Consider the following 24,027-nt stretch of genomic DNA (forward strand, 5'->3'; position numbering starts at 1 on the left):
GCTCAGAGCACTGGACAATGGAATTGCTATGAGCAGAGATACACAACATACAAATATGGGCTAAGTAAAGTCCAAAGCCTGTTTCCCAAAGTGGTAGTGTAACCACTGACCTCTAGTGGTCATCGGTTGCTGGCCACCAACATAGTATTATAGCAATAGCCAAGATAACAAATATACATTTTTCAAATGAACACACACAAAAAACACACCAAAGACTTTTTTTCACAAAGGACTTAAACTTTATAAATAGTCTTTCAATGGAACATTAAATCAGCAGAGATGCTAGAGTTCTTTCCAAAAATTCAAGAGATTTTCAGAGAGCATGACAGTAACAATTATCTGATACACACATCCTTTCTCTACTCCAAAAATATCTAGACTTTTAGATCCCCGTTTTTTTAAATATATCAAAATATATATGCTGACATTTAGCAGTAATACAGAAGAACACAAAAAGCAGAGTTTCAGGCCTTGGTCAGGGGATTCGTTTTGACTAGTGGAGAGAAAAACACTTCCTGGGTGTGTGTGAATGTACAGTGGATATCAGAGACCAGGAGTGTCTGACCCGTGTAACCACGGAAACCGTAAGTAAGCCACAACGACTCTGTCCCAATAGTCCCAACGTAATCCGGCGTCTCCTTTCATCACCCACAGGCCTCGTTTAGTCTCCTTCCTGTGTCTATTCTCCCTCACGGTTGACCTCCACGAAGGCCATGAGGAACAGAAACGTTAAAGAGCTTTGGGACGGAGTCACGGTTTACTGCTCTAGAAACGTCACGTGGCTCCCTCTAAGGGCAAAGATCTGTAAACATACACCCTTGGGAGTGAAGCCAATATCCATCTGATTCGCAAGATGGTGCAGGACAGAGGATCACGACCGAGTCAGTATCTGAAACCCGTCCCCTGAATCCACCCGTGAGAAAACGATGAGCCCCAAATCCAAAAGTAAATTAGTTAAATTGGTAGTTTTTCGACGTCACAGAACATTTGAAAAGCGAAACCCCACAAGACAGAACACCTCCGCGAAGGGACGTCACAGGTGTAAAGTGACTCTGTCCTGTAATTGGACAGATCGATTAGGGTAGGGCTCGGGGTGACTCTGTTCCCATGGCAACCACACAAAACTCTAAGGTCAGCCAAGACAACACCGGGTCGAAGTTTCACTCCCCCAACCACTGATCTACACCTCCAACCATATCTATTACTACAAAGGAAGTGAGGAAATATTTGATCCTGGATACATGTTTAGCGTGTAACTTTTAACTAACTAACTTGGTGTCAAGATGTGCTTTGGTCTTATTCACCCATGATGCCCGTAGGCATCTCTAGACAGAAGCTAAATCTAGTGCCAGTCTGTTTCTGCTATACCCACTTTTGCCATTGTCTGGTAGGGCCGTAATACAGCATCTAGCACAAACTGCTAGCTAGCAAAATACAAATGACTACAACCTCTGTGAATCTCGATTCAATAATTTCATCTTGAAAACTCATAAGATACAAAAGAAATAAGAAACAAATCATTTTTGACGATAAGAGTCTTAGCAACATAACTTTTTTCAATTAATTAAACACATTTTCCAAATAAGTTAAATTGAAATCTTTATATATTGTATTGTTTACTCCATTTAAATATTTATTTAATACTTTTCAATATAATCATTAGCTACAGGTCTTGCAAAAATACTACTACGGTGCAATGTCTGTCTGCAAGTGTACAGAAGGTCAGGGGCCACAAGATCAGAATTCAGATATTGTATGTACATGTTATATTTCATAAAACTCTATATACAGTCCTCTTTTAGCTGGTATTTATCTAGTATTAAGAAGGAAATTAGGTGTTAACAAATGCAAATCAATGCAAAGCCCACAGTAAAGTGGAGAGTAGGTTTGTGTCTTAAATAGCTCTTTCGCTCTTTTGATAATAACAAAACATTCTGCTCAGTTGGTAATGTTAAGGAACCTACTTGTAATTTTTCCAATGAAACTTAAGAAACTAAATTGTCATGGTTAAGTAATTAATTGAGAACTACCATGATACCATATGAATTCAAAGAAAATACCAGGTAAATACTGGACTGTAAAATAAAGTGGAACTAAAATATATATTTTTTTCTTTCTTTTTCTTTTTTAGGTAGGGACCTCAGATATCATGTTCCAAACCATTTCAGAAATTAATTAAACTAAAAGAAACACTTCCATTTTTCCTTTTCCTGGAACAATGAGAGGGGTTGTGATTCCAATTCAAAACAAATCTAATATTAAATTAAAAAGAATGTTCTTTTCCATCTTCTGCAATTTACACATACATTTGTCAAAAATAGTCCCTCTGAAAAATATATTGCATATGCCATCTTGAGAAATTGACATAAAATATTTTCAATAAGGAAAGATTGTAAAGTAGGAGAATATATTACTTTTTAAAGAATCTGGGCACCAATAAGAAGAAAATACCTATTGAAAATGTTAACATTTCTACCATATTATAACTTCAGATACAAGCTTTTTTTAGTCTATTTTGGGGTGGATTTCAAACTGTTAGATAGGAGAACATCTGTGATGGCTTTTGGGTATTATTCAAAACGTTGCAGATTAGATGCAAAGTCCAGCAATAGAACATTTGTGGAGCAAGAAAGCAATCCACAGTACTCATTCCTATATAATAACTAAAACCGTCAGACACTGCCATTTCTCTTTGACTAGATGTGGCAGACAGAAGGTTACAAGGCAATGTCGAATGATTGTGGTAAAAAAAAAAAACTGCTCAAAAAATGCGTATCAAAAAGACATTTTTCAGAAGATTCCAACAGAAACCTCTGGAACATCACATTACATTGATCCGCACAGCAAGTTACACCAAGACGCCAACGCATACCTGACGACCCATCTGGACAGAGTGTGTAAACACCAAAAACGCCAGAATGGATCCACTCCCTTGCAGGAATGACTGATCATCATACATATTATTCCATTAAGTGGATGACAGGTAGGTTGGATTTTCGGTAAAGAAATACGCCAAGGGGGTCATCCCTCTTCCTGGAGAGCAACAGGGTATACAGGCTTTTCACTCCAGCCCGACTTCAATTAACAGCGGAATCCCCTAGTAAGGGGTTAGAGCAGGGTCGGAGTGAAAGCCTGCGTGACCCAGGAAGCTCACTCAAGAGTTAGGCAGTCCACCCCCGGAAGTGGCACGCAGATAGTATGCTGGCGGACGTCTCGGAAGGTAAAACCCATGAAGTAGTTCTGCATTGATAAAGTTGCCATAACACAGCCTTAGTTTCCATTCTCTACTAAGCACACAGACAGTTATAATACACAGTATTGTCCCCCGTTAATAATATAATATATTAGTAGCTGAACATAAATCAGAACACAATCATACACGTTCTAATTAAGGAATGGATTAGTGCAATCTAACGAGGGAGGGGGGAGACGAAAGGGGGAGGGAGGGGCAGGAGGAAGAGTGGTGCTCTGCTTTGTGACATCCTTTGGTTTATCGTGGAGAGGGCAGAGCTTGGGGGGGTGGGGGGGGGGGGGGGGCTAGAATAAGAAAGAGTAGAATGGACACATGGACCAGTGGCGTTTTGGATGTCCCGAGTTGGAATGTTGAAGGGATTGACGCTTAACGCTCAGAACGCCTCGGCGATTCTCCGTGTTTCTGCGCAAACAAACCACGGCAAAGTGTTAGGTCGCACACACCGCCTGGACCGAGGGCCAGGTGGTCCCCGCTGAGCGGAGTTCTCTGAAAGGCATCTTTTCAACGTCTTTTCAATATCACTTCAACCGGAGAGATGTCTTTTCAGTGTCCTGTCAATGTCCCTCTGCTCAGGGGGACGGGTTCTGGCTGTTGTCCGTTCTACCATCTGCTGTCTACGGTGTGGGACTAGCTGCCTAAAGCTCTACCTGCAAGTCATAAGGCAAGTCTCGGGGAGCAGCAGGGGTTCAGGAGCGTGCAACATTTCAGTTGTAAGAAGCCACGTTAACATAGACATGTAGAATAAGCAATACGGTCCATTTCCATTTCAACGTCCCGGAGCTTTCCACTCTTCAAACGTCTCCGGAAGGTTGAGCACTGACGTCAGCCCTCCTCGGGTGTCCATGGAAGAGCAGGGTAGGAGTCAGCTTTTCTACTACAGGGCTCTCCAATGGACAGTTGGGACAAAATCACCATGACAATAGTCATTCACAAACAGAAAACAAAACGGGGTCAGGGTTGGGGGTCTGATCTCAAACCACCCTATTCTCCATATAATGAAGGTTCTCTGTCCAAAGCCCTAAGCAGGACATTATATAGGGAACAGGGCATTATTTCAGGTACTTCAGAATAGTGTGTCATCGCCGTTTTCTGTTCTCACAAACAAGCTGAGAGGAAGGTGAGACTTCCACTTCCTTTCTGAACCTGCGCACGTGGTTTCAATGCAGCCCCGACAGGCCGTGCACGTGCTCCAAATGCTCATCTCGATCGCAGTCTTCTCAGGGACAAATACATGTAAAGAAAAACAGAAGAAGGGCTTTCATTGCCGGGCTCTCTCTAAAACAATGACATGAGCCCGGCGTCGCTCTGGTAGTGCAGTTCCTCTCCTTGGTATGGTCATCAGCAGTTCAGTTGGTGCGTGTTGATGTATAATAGGGTCCTGATACAGCAGAACATGTTTACCCGGGACCGCTACCTCTGTAAGTGATGTGGAGGAGCAGATCTCGGTGAAAGAATCCACCTCTCCAAGCCTGTCTGGTTTCAGTTTTGTGTGTGTGTGTGTGTGTGTGTGTGGGGGGGGGGGCTACCGTACTTCTTTACCCGCCCCTTTACGCTTCGTTCTGGGAACTAAGATATCCATGTCCCCCGCTTCAATACTTCAGCATTCAACCTCCAGTTGATGCAATCAGGGGTCAAGGGTCAATTCACGGTCCCCCCACAAAGTACTTCAGGGGTTCCCCCTATCACCCATCGGCCACGCGTGTAGGAGCGTGTGTGCTCGCTAGTGGTGTGGTTGTGTCTGCGTGGGGGTGTGTCTCGTTTCGCAGCCCCCTCCCCCTACTGCAGGTTCTTGAGGATGCGCCCATAGCGGAAGTCGTACACATGGCGACAGAGGTACACCAGTTCCGGGTCGACGTTGGCCGGCACCTGCCGGTGGTTGGGCGGATCGAAGTCCGAGGGGCAGGGGACCACTCTGGCAGCGCCCGGGGGTGCCCCCTCCGCACGCCGCTTCACCAAGGCACAAAATCTGGAGACGGGAAGAAAATCCAGAGAGTCAGAGAGAGTTATTCACAGTTAGAGTCAGAGTTGGAGTCAGAGAGAGTTGAGTTATTCACAACTGGAGTCAGAGTTGGAGTCAGAGAGAGTTGAGTTATTCACAGTTGGAGTTAGAGTTGGAGTCAGAGAGAGTTGAGTTATTCACAGTTGGAGTCAGAGTTGGAGTCAGAGAGAGTTGAGTTATTCACAGTTGGAGTCAGAGTTGGAGTCAGAGAGAGTTGAGTTATTCACAGCTGGAGTCAGAGTTGGTGTCAGAGAGAGTTGAGTTATTCACAGCTGGAGTCAGAGTTGGTGTCAGAGAGAGTTGAGTTATTCACAGTTGGAGTCAGAGTTGGAGTCAGAGAGAGTTGAGGACTCAGAGACTGGTTCTGTTCAATCTCTATATGCTATCTCTGGAATAAACAAATTATGCAGATCAACATTAACTACCATAGCTATGCAGATGATACTCAAATATATAATTGAATGACTACAGCTCAATAAACACAATGAGTCATGGTATAGAGGACATAAATACCTGGATGAATCAAAATTGTCTACAATTAAACCAAGATAAAACAGACATTATTGTGTTTTCAATAAAAATAAGAGAACTAGTAATGGTAAGGAGCTGGATTCTCGGGCCCTAAAAACCAGGGACCAGGTGCGTAATCTTGGTGTTCTGAAAGACTCAGATCTCCCGTTCAGCAGTCATATCAAACCGGTCACCGGCCATCATGGCCATCCTGTTATGCTGCATACAACTGGAATAAACTACCAGAAGATCTTAGATGAGCCCCAAACGTATCAATTTCGAAATCCAGGTTAACAAGCTTCTCTTTTCACGTGCCTATGACTGAGCGCTTTAACTTTACCACACTATTAGCCTTACAGTTTTTATAGTTACATAGCTTCCTCACAGAATCTACTACGGAATCTACCGGTCTAGTAATTTTTTTATTCTATTTTGTTTAAAAAAATAAAAAATCCATGTAAAGCACATTGAATTGCTTATTTTATGTATATCTTTAATCTAGTATTTGTTTTTATTCCATATTTTTAATCTAGTATTTGTTTTTATTCCATTGTATTTTTTTTCTTTTTATTTGGAAAGCACATTGAATTGCTTTTATGTATGAATTGTTCTATATAAATAAATGTGCTTGCTACATGGGTTATATGGAGCACCAAAGGGGTCAAAATGAAATAATCTATACATAATAAGTTATATAAATAAATATATTACTTTAAGTGGCACATTATTATTAAACCATTTTTAGGATGCTTCTTTTTTAAATAATGGTATATTTCATAATAATACATTGTATTTCCCAATCTTAAGATGTACTTCATAAAATCATGACCTATTTCATAATATTGTGACCTATTTTATCATTTAATTGCATATTTTATCATTTAATTACATATTTCAAAATGTAATGGCATTTTTCAACATATTTATTTAATTAATTATTTATATATTGAACTATTTAATTTTGAACCCTTTGGTCCCCCATTGGGTTAGGCCATATTGCAATCTCTTATAAAACTGTGTGAAGTATGTTGACCCTCTACAGATGCAAGATCTTAATTTGACCACAAGGTTGCAGGATAATATGTATTACTGTGTGTGATACCATGGATTTGTAATGGGAAATGGCGATGAGTTTCACAGGGGATGTCTTTGTCTGTGTGTGTGGGCACGTTTTCTTACCTACAGTACTGCGCTAGTGGGAGTACATAGCATCTGTCTTCGATACAGGCCACACTGTTCTCGTCCTGATGCCGAGAGGCAAAAATCTCGTTCTGAAAAGAGGGAAAAGGAAAAATATCAAATCACCACACAATCAAAGGACAAAAGACTTGAGAGGAAGCCCCTTCAGACTATTGACATGCAGACGAGATAAGAAATGGCCTCTTTAGACTATTGACATGAAGAACTGGAGATAAGCAGATGCCTTTTCAAACATTGAGATGCAGCCCAGGCATAGCCGAGTTATTCAGAGTTGGAGTCAGAGGGAGCGGACATATTCAGAAATGGAGTTTGACAGACTTCAGTTTTACAGAGCTGGAGTCAGAGAGAGTTGAGTCATTCAGAGTTGGGAGTAAGAGACAGTTGAGTCATTCAGAGTAGGGAGTCAGAGAGAGTTGAGTCATTCAGAGTAGGGAGTCAGAGAGAGTTGAGTCATTCAGAGTAGGGAGTCAGAGAGAGTTGAGTCATTCAGAGTAGGGAGTCAGAGAGCTGTCCTCACCTCACAGTGCATGCTGGGGTCCCGGCCTCCCTGTGTGTGTTCAGGTCGATAGTACCAGAACAGGCTCATCATTAGCTCTCCTGAGAAGTGGACACACACTGTTAGAACACACACACAAACAAAGTTTTCAATCCCAGTAGGGGCCAGAAACACATTAATCCAAGTTCTATATCCCATCACCCTGAACCTTACCCCAGTCCTAACTCTCAATACCTAAACCTAACCCCAATTCCAACATTAAATGAAACTGGTTTACCCTAAAACAGACCCTAAACCGAATATTGCCTTTTTCCTTTCGGGGGCCAGTTAAAGAAACCTTGTCAGATTTTCTATCTTTGTGCCACTGAAGTATCCCCTCATGTTCATTAATAGGTCTAGTCCTATAAGCTTCTTCAAGAACCCTCTGTGAATTGGCCAAGTATCTCCAGGTGTATATATCCCATAGTTGGACTAATGCCCCAATCATAACCCTTACCTAACCCTGAAGTCAATAACCTACTATTTAAGTGTAAACTTAACCTAGTCCTAATGCCTAATCACAATAAATCTAATCAGTAATGACTACACCCAAACTCAACCCAAATTTTAACACTAGCCCAAATGATTCGTTTTAACCAAATCCTAGCCCCAAGCCGAAACATTCACATTTCCCTCATGGGTTACTGCTGAAGGGTCCTATTAAGATGTTTTACTATCCTTGTGAGAAGAGCGGGTCCTAATTCTGTCGGTAAAACACCTCCACACACACCCACACTGCCTGAGAAAATATTGTTGATAGAATTGATACTTCTGAACTATAACTATAAAAAAATGAGCTCGTAGTGCATTCCAAATGGGAAATAAAGGGCCATTGAATACGTACCAAGATGTTCAGACCGGCAAAATTGACATTGTTTGTCAAAGGACTTTTGATTCTATGTATGTTTTAAATTATAAGCATTTTAATTGTGTGGTTGCTATTGACAATTAATTCAGTGGTTGCTATTGAAAATGGTCTTGCTCCTTGGCCAAAATAAGTTACAAGACCAATTTTAAAATGTATAGCCTATTGTACTACATTCTAATACAGTACAGTTCACAGGTTTAAGGACACCGGAGAAAACTGTTTAAAGCTCTTAACCTTGGAAGAAATAATTTATTTGGTGGGAAAACACTAAACAACATAATAAATACAAATACATTTACAAATAACAAGAATGCATTTTGTTGTCCAAACAATAATTGATTTTGTCAGATGAATAGAAAAAATGTCCTATAGATTTTTATTCCGAAACTTGGCCAGTTGAAGACAGAAAACCCGCAGTGGAAAACCCAAAACTTTGTCTGTATCTGAACAGTACTTGAAAGTCAAAAATGAAACAAAATGAAATCCGGGGAAGTGATTTCTCAGCATCTGGCAAAAAAGTTTGACTCAAAGTAGACTTCTACAAGAATTGGCCATATTGGGTGCCTTGCAGCTAATAAAGAATTCTTGCAATGTCTTCTGCATGTTACCGCTCCATCAAAAGTAGTTTCTTAGATGCATTAATAAGCATAAAATTACTGAACCAGTACATTTTGGATTGTTTAAACCAATTTAGTTTTGGTGTGATCACATCTACAGGCAATCCAAACCTGAAATTCATAACTATTCAAAGTGTGCACATATTTGTGTCTCACCTTAAAGACACCAAACCAACTTTCACATGTTCCTGCTATTCTATCTGATCAATTTATATTCATATCAAATTTGTCAACTATAACGAGCCACCATTATTACTGCAGTCCCCACCACTACAAAAGCCTATTTCAATCCAGAAATAATTTAAAACAAGCTAACAAACCCCTGTTATTTTAGATTATAGGCCTAACTGCATTCATATTTAGATGTTTTTTTAATAAATCGTATTTCCAAACAAAACCCCGGACAGGAAGACGCATCGATGCGCACACGCGTGCAGACAAACAGAATCAGTAAGACAACCATAGAAGAACAAAGGAATGGCAAGCACGCGCGCACACTCAAACGCTCACACACACACATGCTCACAAACACACACACACACACACCAGCCAGACATAAGCAGCATTTCAGACGTAAACAACAGTCCTCAAATAACATCACAGGCAGCTGACACAAACAACCATTCACAGCCTACAACAACCAATACCCAGACACACACACACCTATGATTACAGCCCAACAACAGGTCCAGACATCCTACTGTCTCACCAGATTTGGGGTCCTCCCAGAGCGCTGATATCTTGGCGACGTAGGGCAGGGACTTCTTCCGGGGACCTGAGCGCAGCAGCACCGTGTCTCGGACGCGTATCACTTCGCCGTCTCGCTGCACTCCTTCGTAACACTGCCGCAAGGCCGTCTCGTCCTCCCCCTGAGCAACACAGACGCAACGGTCAACAACAAGGACAAACCAGTCCCCGGCTACATCAGCCACATCGCTACCAGGAATGTGCACGGGACAAGATCTTCCTATCCGGAGAGTTTAGAGTTCTTTTTGGAATAGTATTCGGTTCACCCAAATACATGTTTTTCAAAACAAACGATGCAACATGACGAGCGAAGGAGTGGGTGTCGTTCCCATGAACATTGGCTTGATGGCCGTTCGTGTGACCAAAGAGCGAGCGAGCATACGTGGTAAGACACGCAAAACTTGGCTACAGAACTAGAGAACAATATTTATCAACACATAACCACAATATACCACTTTTGATTTTAAATATATTCCATCTTCCCTCAAATTAGTTAATATTCATCCACTTGCTAACAGTAGACTATGCCGTTTATACATACCGATCAGCCATAACATTATGACCCATCACCTGCCTAGTATTGTGTAGGTCCCCCTTTCACCGCCAAAACAGCCCTGACCCGTCGAGGCATGGACCTCTGAAGGTGTGCTGTGGTATCTGGCACCAAGATGTTAACAGCAGATCCTTTAAGTCCTGTAAGTTGCACGGGGGGCCTCCATGGATAGGACCTGTTTGTCCAGCACATCCCACAGATGTTCTATTGGATTGGATTAACCTGTCGTGTTCCTCAAGCCATTCCTGAACCATTTTTGCTTTGTGGCGGGGCACATTATCCTACTGAAAGAGGCCAATGCCATCAGGGAATACCGTTGCCATGAAAGGGTGCACATGGTCTGCCACAATGCTCAGGTAGGTGGTACGTGTCAAAGTAACATCCACATGAATGGCAGGACCCACGGTTTCCCAGCAGAACATTGCCCAAAGCATCACACTGCCTCCGCCGGCTTGCCTTCTTCCCATAGTGCATCCTGGTGCCATGTGTTCTCCAGGTAAGTGACCCACACGCACCCGGCCATCCATGTGATGTAAAAGGAAATGTGATTTATCAGACCAGGCCACCTTCTTCCATTGCTCTTTGATCCAGCTCTGATGCTCACGTGCCCATTGTAGGCGCTTTCGGTAGTGGACAGGTGTGAGCATGGGCACCCTGACTGGAATGCATCTACACAGCCCCATACGCAACAGACTGCGATGCACTGTGTCCTGAAACCTTTCTATCAGTACCAGCATTTTCCAGCAATTTGTGCTATGTCTGTTGGATCGGACCACACGGGCCAGCCTTCGCTCCCCACGTGCATCAATGAGCCTTAGACCACTTATGATAGTTACTGACCACTGCAGACCATGAACACCCCACAAGGGCTGCAGTTTTGGAGATGCTCTGACCCAGTTGTCATCTAGCCATCACAATTTGGCCCTTGTCAAAGTCGCTCAGATCCTTACGCTTGCCCATTTTTCCTGCTTCTAACACATCAACTTTATGGAGAGAATGTTCACTTGCGGCCTAATATATCCCACCCACTGGGCCCCACCACACTATACCACTTTGATTGACGACTGTAAACAACAAACACGTGCAAATGTCCACGTTATGAAAACAACGTAGAAAATTATAATCTTTTAAAATGTCATGGTATATCATATGTAAAAACTTGGGATTGGAATTTTAATAGTATTTAGAAAAATAATATTCAGTTCTATATATTTCAACAAAAAAATACATACAGGCTATGCAAAGAAACTTGTGGGGCCAAATTGAATACACACACAAGTACACAAATACTAAATTAATTTAGGATATTCGTATATTTGACAGTCCGTGCCCATCCCTAATTGCTACATCAGACTTGGAACAAACGATAAGCCAACTGAAAGCTCAGGATGGTCAGTTTGCCGCTTTGCTTTGACGAAAGTGAACATTCTGTACCTAAAAGGCAGACACATACACACACACACACACACTTGATTCTACACACCGCAATGAACACTTCCTTCTCCGTGGGCACTCCCACAGGCAGCCACCCGTTGGTGGGACGTCGGTGGCTGACCCTCTTCTGCTTGGCCGGAGACAGGCTGGGCGTCGGGGCTGGCTGCTTCTGCAACAGCCTGGTCCTCCCCATGGACAGAGAGCCGTGGGGGGGCTTGGTGTTCTGAGGGCACTCCCTAGCTAGCTTCAGCCGGCCCTGGGGTACACTGCGGTCGGACAGGGGGGTGAGGAGACAGGGCTTGGCCTGGGTGGATGAGGGGGCGGTGGGGAGGGGGCAGCCCGAGAGGGGGAGGGAGGGGGATACCAGAGTGGAGGGGCTGTGCTCGCCTTTGGGGGAGGAGTAACTCTCTGGGGGGAAGAGAGAGAGAGAGAAAAGACAAGACACCAGTGTCAACACTGAAAGTAGGCATCCAGAAAGAAACAGGCTGCTGTTGACACAATACACAAGGCAACATAGACCTAACTAGATGTCACACCACATGGGCCTAACTTAATTCCAATGTCATTATTTCCTCTGGTTCCCTGTAGATATTGTTTGTTTACTGTAATGTACTCAAAGACTGAGGGGAGGGTGACACAGAGAGGTCTTCCGCTTGGAAGACAATAAAGAAATCGACACACAATGAATCAAAACTATGCGAAAACACACGATAATGACAGGTTCTTATTTGCACTCCTTTGTATGAGGCTGTGCCGTTTCAGTGGGTTCAGTCAGCGTATGAAACCTGCCATCACTAGTTACCTCAGGAAACAAGACCTAGTCAGTGGGCAGCCATTCCACTGTCCACCACCTACCTGTCTTGATGCTATGGGTACAACCGGAGCAGCCTGTGGAGAAAGAGCACCCCCTGCTGTTCACTGGCTGCATGGCTCTGTAGGCGTAGCCGCTGACCTGGCAGGCCTCGCTGTAACAGGGCCCCACCGAGCCACAGAAGGCCGGGTGGGCCAGCGTCGAGGCGTGGGACACCGGGGGACCCATTAGCTTGGAGCCAGGCACCCTGCCGGGACACAGCGCTGACGGACCAAAGTTCAGTGGTCGCGAGCCGAGGGCGGTCGATGGAGCCCCGGGGTGCGTGGGGTGGGCGATGTGGACGTAGTAGCTGGAGAAGCAGGCAGGGTCAGCCGAGCAGAGACACGGGTGCGGGCTCAGGGTCAAGGCTGCATGCGGGTGGGCGTGGGCCATGGAGGGAGTCGTCACCAGGCACTCCCGCTTCACAGAGGTCATGGGAGAGTTCAAAGGTCGCTCCTCCGAGTCAGGGTATGCCTTCTGACCCAGGAACAAGGCCAGTGGGTGGCAGTACTCCACTGAGCCCTCCGGGTGGCAGCAGTAGTACGGGCTCAGCTCCGCCTCCACCTGCTCCTCTTTGACCAGGGGCTTTAGCGGGTAGGCTAGCATGCTGCGGGCCTGGTAGCCAGGTTTGGTTAGCCGATGGGTGCAGCCGTCAGACTCCCACTCCACTTTGGGCTCAAAGTTGGACTTCTTGCAGGTTGAACAGCCTCCCTGTTCCGGAATCAACTTCCTCCCCTTGTGTTTAGGCGGCGCCAGGCTCAGTCTCGTTTGCTTCGGTTTTGTGACGACCGTCACGGGGCTTGTGGCCTTGCTGTCGCCCGTCGTAGCAGTCAACGTCGTTCTCGCTCGCTGTTTGCTGGTCGCGGATGTGCTTGTTAACTTTAGCAACGCAGCAGCGTTGAGTCCGGCTAGCCGGCGAGGAGCAGGGGCATGTAGCATCTGCAGAGTCATCATCCCGGTCTCGTTCTCTCCTCTGTCCTGTTTGGCTTGTTTCTTGGGGACCTTCTTGGACCTTTGGCACATTTCTGACTTGTGTGATGTGGAGGCCTTGCTGCTGCTGGCTTTTGGAGTTTTAGGACCTCCGGCCAGGCCTCCCCTTGCTGGATCCATCCCAAAGGTTGGCTCACTGCTGGTGGTCTCCTCTTGCTGTCTTCTGGCCTGTTTGGCAGCCGGCTGGGCTTCGCAGGGTCTCTCCAACAATAGACTGTTCACTGCCTCGGCATTGAGAGAAGCTAGCCGTCGCTTACGTGGCTCCGGAAATGGCGATTCCTGCTTGTTAATGGTGGTTTTTGATTTTGATTTAGTTTTTGGTATCATCTTCTTAGCCGTGAGTTTCCTCTTGGCTTTGTCGTTTCCTTTGCTCAGTTTTTTGCTCCGTTTCGCTTGCTCTGTTTTGACCAGCGGCTGATCGGGCGAATCACTCCACCTCTCGCTGCTTTCCTCTTGTTCCCGGATGTCCTCCTCCAATCGGGTAAGTAAAACATGACAGCTAAGTCCCTCTTCCTCTGTCGCCCCTCCCCTTCCTCGCAAGGGATAGGACTTCCTGCTCCGCCTCTTGTTTCGCTCTCGTGTCTTCTCCCTCTTGTCCATCATCTCTTTAGCCCCTCCCCTTCCTTGCTTGGTCCCGCCCTTCTTCATGGTCCTGCCAAATCGCAGTGTGCGCTCAGGCCAGGCCCAGCCCATGGTCTCACCATGTGGCCTATGGGGGCAGTATTCCCGCCTCCCTGTGCTGCGGCTCTGGCTGAGGGAACCTTTGTTCCGGGCGTGGGTCATCACATGCTGCACCGCTGGGCCTAAGCAGGAGAGAGGTACTGTTAATGTCACTCCTATCAGCTTTGTAACGGCTGACTGTCTGCATTGTGTTCACTGCAACCTGACTAGAACGGACACATTTCACGTAGCAGGTTATTCAATCTAAACAGTATGCGGGTGTCAACGAACGTCTGCGTTGCCAGTAGCTACACTTGAACTTCCTTCTACATAATTTAACTGGGCGCTTTCATCAACAGTGACTTACTATAGCTAGTGCATACATTAATACACCCCCCAGCATCGGTCACTGACAAATGAACAAAGAGACTAGTGAATGTAAACTTACAATAACACTGGTTTCCCGTTCTGCCCTTGGACAAAAAATTACTACATTTTAGCTTAAAAAAGTACACATATTCATCTCTGGCTGAAATGTATGTTTCATGCGTGTTTCAACCTGTCACCAAATTAATATAGTTGGTTCACGGTTAAGTATTGGTATCTGGCCTGTGTGACTTGACTGCCTCTGTCGAGACCAGACAAAGCCAACTTGCAAATGCATGTGCGTGTGCGTGGTTGGTCAAGGTGTTAGGCAGATGTTAGGCAGCAGAGTATAAAAACAGGCAGGAAATTACCTGAATTTGCCCAATAAGAAACGCTTTTATAGTTTCGGTTTTTCACCAGAGTGCCCTAATAAATACAGCCCTGTTAATTTTTCAAACCCGACAGCCCAGTGCTTGAAAACCAGAGGTCTTGTATCTATGAAATGTGATCGTATTAAACTGAAGGGTTTCAGTCTTCTACCTACAAATGTGACTTACTTTTAATGGTTTAAACTGCTAAATATTACAACCCCTAATTTTCCTACAAACTGAAAAAGGCTGCAAAGACTAAAAGCCTGTGCACACTATCATTATACATTGAAGAAAGAAAAATCTTGTAATGAAGTAAACTGTATGCAATGTCCTTTTAACGGCAAACCTATCAAACTGTTTTTACACACAAACTCATATACACAAGTAATATCTGATTATTATTCAGCCATTTTAAACTTTCTTCCTTCAGAACTAAATACTAGTCTAAAAGTATGTGACTGTCAAAGCTGCAATTATGAAAGTAAACATTTGTTGTTGTAGATATCACTTTTTTAATGGTGCGATCACAAACAAATGTCAATATCTAAATCGGGCCACGGGACAAACTTGTTTGGGAAACTCTAGCTCAACCCCTTTCCATATCTACATACCCCTTTCATTTGAACTGGTTTAAATATGTCCCAGTTACATTTTGATCTCTTGTCCCTTATCACTAGCCCTTCTACACACCTGAAATAAATGCAGGCCATATGAAAGCTACACAGATCCACGTCTACAAAAGATCAAGGATGGCTACATAGAACATATTCATACTGCTTACTCATTCTCTCCTATACATCTCTTACCATTCTGTAAACATTCAAGTGGTAGGGCCCCTGGGGAAAAGGCTTAGGGGCCAACATGAAACCAGGCTAACAAGAGACACATACAGTACCAAAGAAGCTACGCATTTTACCCATATGCACAACAACGACAAAAATAACCAGAAATATAATTGGTATATAGGTGATCTATTGCCTTGACAAAGTAAAACATAATCATGTCTCTTAATGGAAAGATTGGTGAAATCAGGATTGGTTTTGTCAAAGTAAAACGTTCTTAAAGTGGTAAAAGGGCAAGAATTCAACAGACATTTGATTGTCAACATTCAGCAGCAGGCCTGTTGATGGTTAGACACTATCTCGATGAGGGTTTGGAATTTTTTTACGGCAGCAGAAACTATAGACACATTATGTCCACATTATGAACAATACACAGAAATAACCTGCAGTTTATGCATATGTATATTTTCGTCAATAACATCACCAACGCTAATCTCATGAATAATCAAATAAATCAAGGAAAATTGAGGAGCGTGACTATAAAAATACGAATGTAATCCGTTTGACAATATGCTAAGCTGATACCGATATCAATTTGGCCCTACTAAGTATTGTCATTAAAAAAGGGATTTCCCTGAATTTCACTTTACATCTTTAGCAAAGAGATCACGGACCCCCAGTGCGATCATGTATAATTGGGCCGAACTTTACACACACGCTTAAGAACATTTGATCCTGCTTTTGCATTTCTACCAAGCAGTCAAGAAGGCAACTTTTCACACGGTATGTTCTTCCATTAATACGCTTACTGTTCTACTTACAAACACTGGATAATATAAGATCTTAAAATAATAATTAACATTGAATAGATAAAACAGTGAAAACAAGAATCCTCCTCATCGATCATGTGATAAGTCGGGGAATTCCATCTGCGGAGGGACAATCTTTTGACACCTTTTGGCATTTGAAACACACAATGAAGTTCACCCGACATTCTAATCCAGCAAATATTCTCCATACAGCAAGTATTCTAAATGTGAAGAAACCAACCAGACATCATAACACATTATTAAATAATTGGTTTTTATAGAACCTACTGCCACTGGTTTCATTCGGCAAATAAGTTATAGACTACAATAACAAACAACAATGTCCTGTGTAGTATCGCGGCTATAAACACATATATTAGATGTCTGTGTTTATAGCCGCGTTTCTTCACACATATACATACATACATACACACACACACACACACACACACACACACACACACACACATATATATATAGATATACACATACACACATATATCAAGCCTAACTCTGCAACCAACTCCGCATTTAGACAAATGTAATTAGCCTAAACATACAGGCTAATTTTCATGATCAGGCATTCACCCACTCATTAACCTATGTAATAACACCTTAACACAGAGACATAGGGACCATGACAAGCAGACCGACAACTTCGATCAAAATATCCCGCACAGGATAAGGTGTTTTAAACTGATGCTGGAGATATTTTGAACACTTTCGATGACAGAATAAAAACAAGCGACGTCAGTTTGTTTGCCATGAAAGGGACAAGGTAGTGTGATGCTTATCTAAATCGTTTCAACTATTAAATGCAACACCTTAGCTTCGCCCTGGTGACCTATTTGACTTCAAACATACCAAACGTCCGATAGCCTACTTGAGGACATCGGGGCCGATATATAGTAGTCAGGCAGCGCCTCGCTCGCTTGACGTTTGTGAGTAGCCTGCCATCCAAAGTAACTGCCATCTACGGGGCTGTGGGCGACCCGAACACACACCGCGGCCAACATAAGGGTACCACAAACAGATATTCCATGCTATTAACGAAAATAACATCGAAAGAACTATATATTCAAAAACTATTTAGTCTAAAACCCAGGGATATCGCATGCTAGCAAGCTACAGCTATCGATTCTGCATGGCAGCCAGAAGGGGTTTCGTTCGCCGAAGCGAAAATAGGTTCTGCACTCCTTTTTGGACGGGCTCAAAGGCAACTTCAACACTCCGCACTCGAATATCATTACGGAAGAAATATTTTTGAGATATTAACTTACACACTCCGTCACACTATGCCTGGAGAAGCGTCGAAATTTTCCTGGACTGGTGTGATGGCTGAACTGATCTCTGTACTGGGGGAGAGCAGGAGAGTAGCGAACGAGAAAGAGAGAGAGGGAGCGAGAGAAAGAGAGAGAGAGAGAGAGAGAGAGAGAGGGAGCGAGACAGAGAGAGTGAGGAGAGGAGGAAAGAGAGATCGAGCGAGCGAGCAAGCGAGAGGACGGTGGCTGCCTGCGCGATGTGCTTTGCTCTTCCTGGTTCGGCTTCAACGATTTGCAGAAAACTTAATCTTAACCAATTGCTATACAGACATGCCTCGCTGACATCCCACTCCTCCAATGGCGAAAATGCAGACTGATTGTTAATAAATTAAACATAATTTTGTAGAATTTGCGTCCCCATACGAAGTGGTTAGAATTAACTTAATTCAACACCGTGGAACGTTGATGCCCCCCCCCCCCAACGCCAGCCTCACCCTGTCATTTTGTCGTGACCACACCACATCCAGTAAACCACAATCCATGTTTTTACACATCGCCCGGTGTGTAGGCAGCTATCACAACAACATTGCTATGAACACCCAATACAATGTAGGGAAACAGTTCATTCCCATTCCCTGTGGTGAAATAAAATAACAACGCTTTTCAGATCACAGTCCTCAATGACGTGACTCATTTGTTTGCCCACACAAACCTTTTTAATTGGTTATGGAAATATTATAATTTTAATCTATAACAAATAATTCCAACACTACAATCTAAGCTCCAAAATGACTTCATATGCATTAGCCTACCGCTGTTACACCTACTTGTTTCACTGATAGCTTTATTACATGATCTACTTCATTATCGACCCAGTCATGTTGCGGATGAATTAAATCATCACAACAATAAGACGTATTCATTCCCAGTCCATGTTGTAACGCACAAAATGTTATTGCTAAAAAATTTACTGATACAAAAACGTAGTGCACTATGGGCCTTCTTTTTGCGCAGGTGTCAGGTGATTAAATTAATCACCTAGGCAGCGATTTTAAATGGTCTCTTTTCAGCTACACAGATATGAACTAGACAGCTGAAAGCAAATTCCCATCTATCCACCGTTGCCTTAATGTGTTTTCAGATTTGGGCAAACTAAGGAGAAAGGAAGCTCCTATCGAGATGAAGGATTGAAGAGAGATGAAGCTGCTGTAGAGTATTGAGATTAACACCCACAACGCTTTGCGCATGAAGGTGAAAATGACTGATTTCACGGCCTTGACATCTAGCCACACAACCAGCAAACGTCACTCTTTCTGATGTATGTTTCCAGAATATCCCTATTGAAGCTAAGATTATATGTTAATATCAGTCCATATATCTGCACAATTTCCATCAGAAAATTAGTTGACGAAAAGGCAGCTACAACCCGAACGTAACTTAAAATAACTAACAGACGATTTGTTAAAGCCTTATTTATGGAGACAACTGTTATTGCCTATTTGTCCTAATACATAACGCCATCTTCACTCGTGGAATAATGAAACACATTTATAATGTCAACTGTTTTATATCCCCAGACTCATCAACTGTACTACAGAAAAGATGTACATGCATGTGTTTTGTAGGCCCAATAACGAGATAATAAGCTGTCAACAGTCATGACTAAGAATGGAACTTTTTAAAAGCTGTTACCATCCGTTTTCAACTCCTAAACAATTCACACAACCCAAGCCAATACATTTTTTAGGGGTCCACTGTCTTAACCTTGATGAGACCTCAGTTATACAAATAAAATGTAGCCTAATGCAAACACTCAAGACAACTAATTGCCAACTTCAGTATCCTCTACACCGAGATCAATATCTAAAAGGCAATAAACGAGTATGTGTGTCTCTCTCTGTGTGTGTGTGTGTGTGTGTGTGTATTAAGCAAATGCATAGAGCTGTAAATGAAGAGACCAAAAAAATTATGTTCTTTAAACTTACAACAAAAATAAGGATTCAAAAGTCTTTGTAGTGACATTTAAACAACACTCCTTTAAGGTGAAATATTAGGCTATCCGACTGTTTACATACCACCTAAAACCACCCCATGGAGTTGTTTTTTAAAGTCTGGTCAAATGTAGGCGAACAGGAAGGAGAAAGCTGAGTGACTAATTCAAATTGGTAATTTCCCACACCACGTATCTGTCACATCAATGCTGTACCATCTCTTCATCTACCTACCTAATTGCAAGGGAACATTTCCAATGCTGTTTTTTCCAGGGCAGTTTTATCAGTGTAAAAACTTTGAAAGAAAAAACTGTCACAGGAATCCATTTTGATTTTGTGGATTATATTTTTATGTATCTCCACTCATCCAATCTGAATTACATTAGCTCATAGACTGGATGTCTATGGTACCTTTTAGCACTAACGCTAATTACATCTGTTGCACTCATGCTAGCTACCATTGGCTGGCAAAACTAAATAATGTATTCTTTAAATACATGGTTGGATGGAAACAAAGAAAAGGTATCCACATGCTCATCTGACCCTTGCCAAAATCCTAGAGTATCTTTTCAAACAGCTTAGTTCAGAGGTCCATGGAGTAACATGGACTCATTGACGGTGATGGTCAGTCTCATGTCCAGACATATTTGCTCTCAACTTTCAGTACTCACTCAAATCCCCCATCAACCTGAGGTATCCTCTAGAAGCCACTGGAAATGTATTACTCTCAACAATATTGTTAAAATAATAATCTACCACAAGCGATATGAGGAAATAATCGAGACACATTAGTGCTGTAGTCAAATGAACGCGATTCGGTCATAGGTGAGCAGTCGTTTTGATTTAACCAATGGTGGATCGATATGCTGGCTAGTTCCTATGATTGTTTCCGCATCACAGTGAAATAATCAAATGTGGACGATTTCAGTGCTTCACATTTGGATGCAAAAACACATTTAGGTCTCACAGAATGAACAAACTAAAGAGGAAATAAAACTTTTGTTTTGGCAATCTTGTACCAGGACTACCCCCTGGGGGACCCAAAAAAAAATCAGACTTCTCATTATTGGTACATTGTAATAAGAAAGTAACAAGTTAGTGTTAAGTGATATAAACTAGACAAGCTTTTGGAAAGACTAAACATACAAGCAAAACTGACCTTTGTAAATCTCAAGTCCCAACATAGATAGCCACTATGAACAAAAGGCTTTGCTGAACCAAAAAAACTACATTTAAATAGACTAATTTCCATTCATACTTTAGAGAGCACTGTTATGGATGTTGTGCCGTTTGTTACGCATGCAGTCTAAAATAGGCATTTGAATCTTAAAAAGATGTCCATCAAAATCCATCATACATATTACAGCAGTCTGTCATTTCAATAGTTTATAACATGTAAGCAGAAGGCATGTTAACTTACTATTCCTTACTTGGGGGCTGGGGGGGTATGGGTCAGAGTCTTCCCTTTTAATATTGTTTGCTTTGTTTTGTTGTTCTTAAAATGAAATGCTCAATAAAACATATCTTAAACAAAATGGCTTATGTAGACTATACAGAATAGTATAAATGGCAAGCCACCACACACTTAAACTTTATTCCTCAATATACATAAGATAATGGGATGTGAACTGTGAATATATCTGATACATTAATTAACAGTTGATGTAAACAATTTAAGAATTACAGTTGCAGCATATAGTGGATATAAAAAGTCTACACACCCCTGTTAAAATGCCAGGTTCTTGTGATGTAAAAGAATGAGACAAAGAGAAATCATGTCAGAACTTTTTTCACCTTTAATGTGACCTATAACATGAACAATTCCATTGAAAACTTACTGAAATCTTTGAGGGCAAAAATAAAAAACTCACAATAACATGGTTGCATAAGTGTGCACACCCTTAAACTAATACTTTGATGAAGCATCTTTTGATTTTATTACAGCACTCAGTCTTTTTGGGTAGGGGGTCTATTAGCATGGCACATCTTGACGTGGCAATATTTGCCCACTCTTCTTTGCAAAGGAAGTCGTTAATAATTCCCACCACCCTGACTAAGACCCCGGTTCCAGCTGAAGAAAAACACCCCCAAAGCATGATGCTGCCACTACCATTCTTCACTGTGAGTATGGTGTTCTTTGGGTGATGTGCAGTTTTGTTTTTGCGCCAAACATACCTTTTGGAATTATGGCCAAAAAGTTCAACCTTGGTTTCATCAGGCCATAACACATTTTCCCACATGCTTTTGGGAGACTTGATGTTTGTTTTTGCAAACTTCAGCCAGGCTTGGATGTTTTTCTTTGTAAGAAAAGGCTTCCGTCTTCCCATCCTACCCCATAGCCCATTCATATGAAAAATATGAGAGATTTTTGTCACATGTAGCACACAGCCAGTACTTGCCAGAAATTCCTGCAGTTCCTTTAATGTTGCTGTAGGCCTCTTGGAAGCCTCCCTGACCAGTTTTCTTCTCATCAAATTTGGAGGGATGTCCAGTTCTTGGTAATGTCTCTGTTGTGCCATATTTTCTCCACTTGATGATGACTGTCTTCACTGTGTGCCATGGTATATCTAATGCTTTGGAAATTATTTTGTACCCTTCTACTGACTGATACCTTTTAACAATGAGAACCCTCTGATGCTTTGAAAGCTCTCTGCCGACCATGGCTTTTGCTCTGAGATGCAACTAAGAAAATGTCAGGAAAATCCTACTAGAACAGTTGAAATTAATTTGTGATTAATCAGAGACACATTAAATGATTGCAGGTGTGTAATGACTTCTATTTAACATGATTTGAATGTGATTGGTTAATTCTGAACACAGCCACATTCCCAGTTATAAGAGGGTGTGCACACTTATGCAACCAGGTTATTGTAAGGTTTTTATTTTTCATTTTCCCCCTCGAAGATTTCAGTTAGTTTTTCAATGGAATTGTTCATATTATTGGTCACATTAAACGTGTAAAAAGTTCTGACATGATTTGTCTTACTCTTTTACATCACAAAAACCTGGTGTGTAGACTTTTTATATCCACTGTATGCAGGGAGATGGGCAGAGTTTAATGTGCTGTATACTGTAGTGCAGCTGTTAAAGAAGCATTCCAGGATTTTTCGTTTTCATTGTCATGGCTCACTGAGGTACAGTGAGGGGGAAAAGTATTTGATCCCCTGCTGATTTTATACGTCTGGAGACTGGCTTGTCCACTCCAGGATCTTAATGTGTTTCTTCTTGAGCCACTCCTTTGTTGCCTTGGCCGTGTGTTTTGGGTCATTGTCATGCTGGAATACCCATTCACGACCCATTTTCAATGCCCTGGCTGAGAGAATGAGGTTCTCACCCAAGATTTGACGGTACATGGCCCCGTCCATCATCCCTTTGATGCGGTTAACTTGTCCTGTCCCCTTAGCAGAAAAACACCCCCAAAGCATAATGTTTCCACCCCCAAGTTTGATGGTGGGGATAGTGTTCTTGGGGTCATAGACAGCATTCCTCCTCCTCCAAACACGGCGAGTTGAGTTGATGCAAAAGAGCTCGATATTCGTCTCATCTGACCACAACACTTTCACCCAGTTCTCCTCTGAATCATTCAGATGTTCACTGACAAACTTCAGATGGGCCTGTACATGGCGTACTGTGTTACCCATTGTTTTCTTGGTGGCTATGGTCCCAGCTGCCTTAAGATCATTGAAAAGATCCTCGCCTGTAGTTCTGGGCTGATTCCTCATCGTTCTCATGATCATTGCAACTCCACAAGGTGAGATCTTACGTGGAGCCCCAGACCAAGGGAAATTGACAGTTCTTTTCTGTTTTCCATTTGCGAATAATCCCACCAACTGCTGTCACCTTTTCACCAATCTGCTTGGCGATGGTCTTGTAGCCCATTCCAGCCTTCTGTAGGTCTACCATCTTGTCCCTGACATCTTTGGTCTTGGCCATGGTGAAAAGTTTGGAATCTGATTGATCGATTGCTTCTGTGGACAGGTGTCTTTTATACAGGTAACGAGCTGAGATTAAGGGCATACTTTTTTAAGGGAGTGCTCCTAATCTCAGTTTGTTACCTATATAAAAGAAACCTGTTCACAGAAGATATCGATCAATCAGATTCCAAACTCTCCACCATGGCCTAGACCAAACAGCTGTCCAAGGATGTCAGGGACAAGATTTTAAACCTACACAAGGCTGGAATATCCTACAGGACCATCGCCAAGCAGATTGGTGAGAAGGTGACAACAG

The 24,027-nt window shown here is 42.7% G+C and overlaps 1 protein-coding gene across 2 annotated transcripts in view; it reads right to left on the minus strand.

The window, feature by feature from the left end:
• Positions 1-225: 225 nt before the first annotated feature.
• The window catches only part of LOC105017554 (bromo adjacent homology domain-containing 1 protein), a 34,643-nt gene continuing 10,841 nt past the window's right edge, over positions 226-24,027 (minus strand). The window contains exons 1-7 of one of the 2 annotated variants that reach the window (XM_020056420.3): positions 17,825-17,975; positions 12,572-14,359; positions 11,766-12,124; positions 9,692-9,851; positions 7,480-7,559; positions 6,942-7,033; positions 226-5,219 (exon numbers count right to left, since the gene is read on the minus strand). In XM_020056420.3, coding sequence (XP_019911979.2) covers positions 5,030-5,219; positions 6,942-7,033; positions 7,480-7,559; positions 9,692-9,851; positions 11,766-12,124; positions 12,572-14,339 — 2,649 coding nt within the window. In that variant the 5' untranslated portion in view covers positions 14,340-14,359; positions 17,825-17,975 and the 3' untranslated portion in view covers positions 226-5,029. Of the gene's footprint in view, positions 5,220-6,941; positions 7,034-7,479; positions 7,560-9,691; positions 9,852-11,765; positions 12,125-12,571; positions 14,360-17,824; positions 17,976-24,027 lie in introns of those variants that run through there. The other variant, XM_029114656.2, reaches the window with a different exon arrangement.

This window comes from Esox lucius, chromosome 18 (assembly GCF_011004845.1).
Source record: "Esox lucius isolate fEsoLuc1 chromosome 18, fEsoLuc1.pri, whole genome shotgun sequence".
NCBI lineage: Eukaryota > Metazoa > Chordata > Actinopteri > Esociformes > Esocidae > Esox > Esox lucius.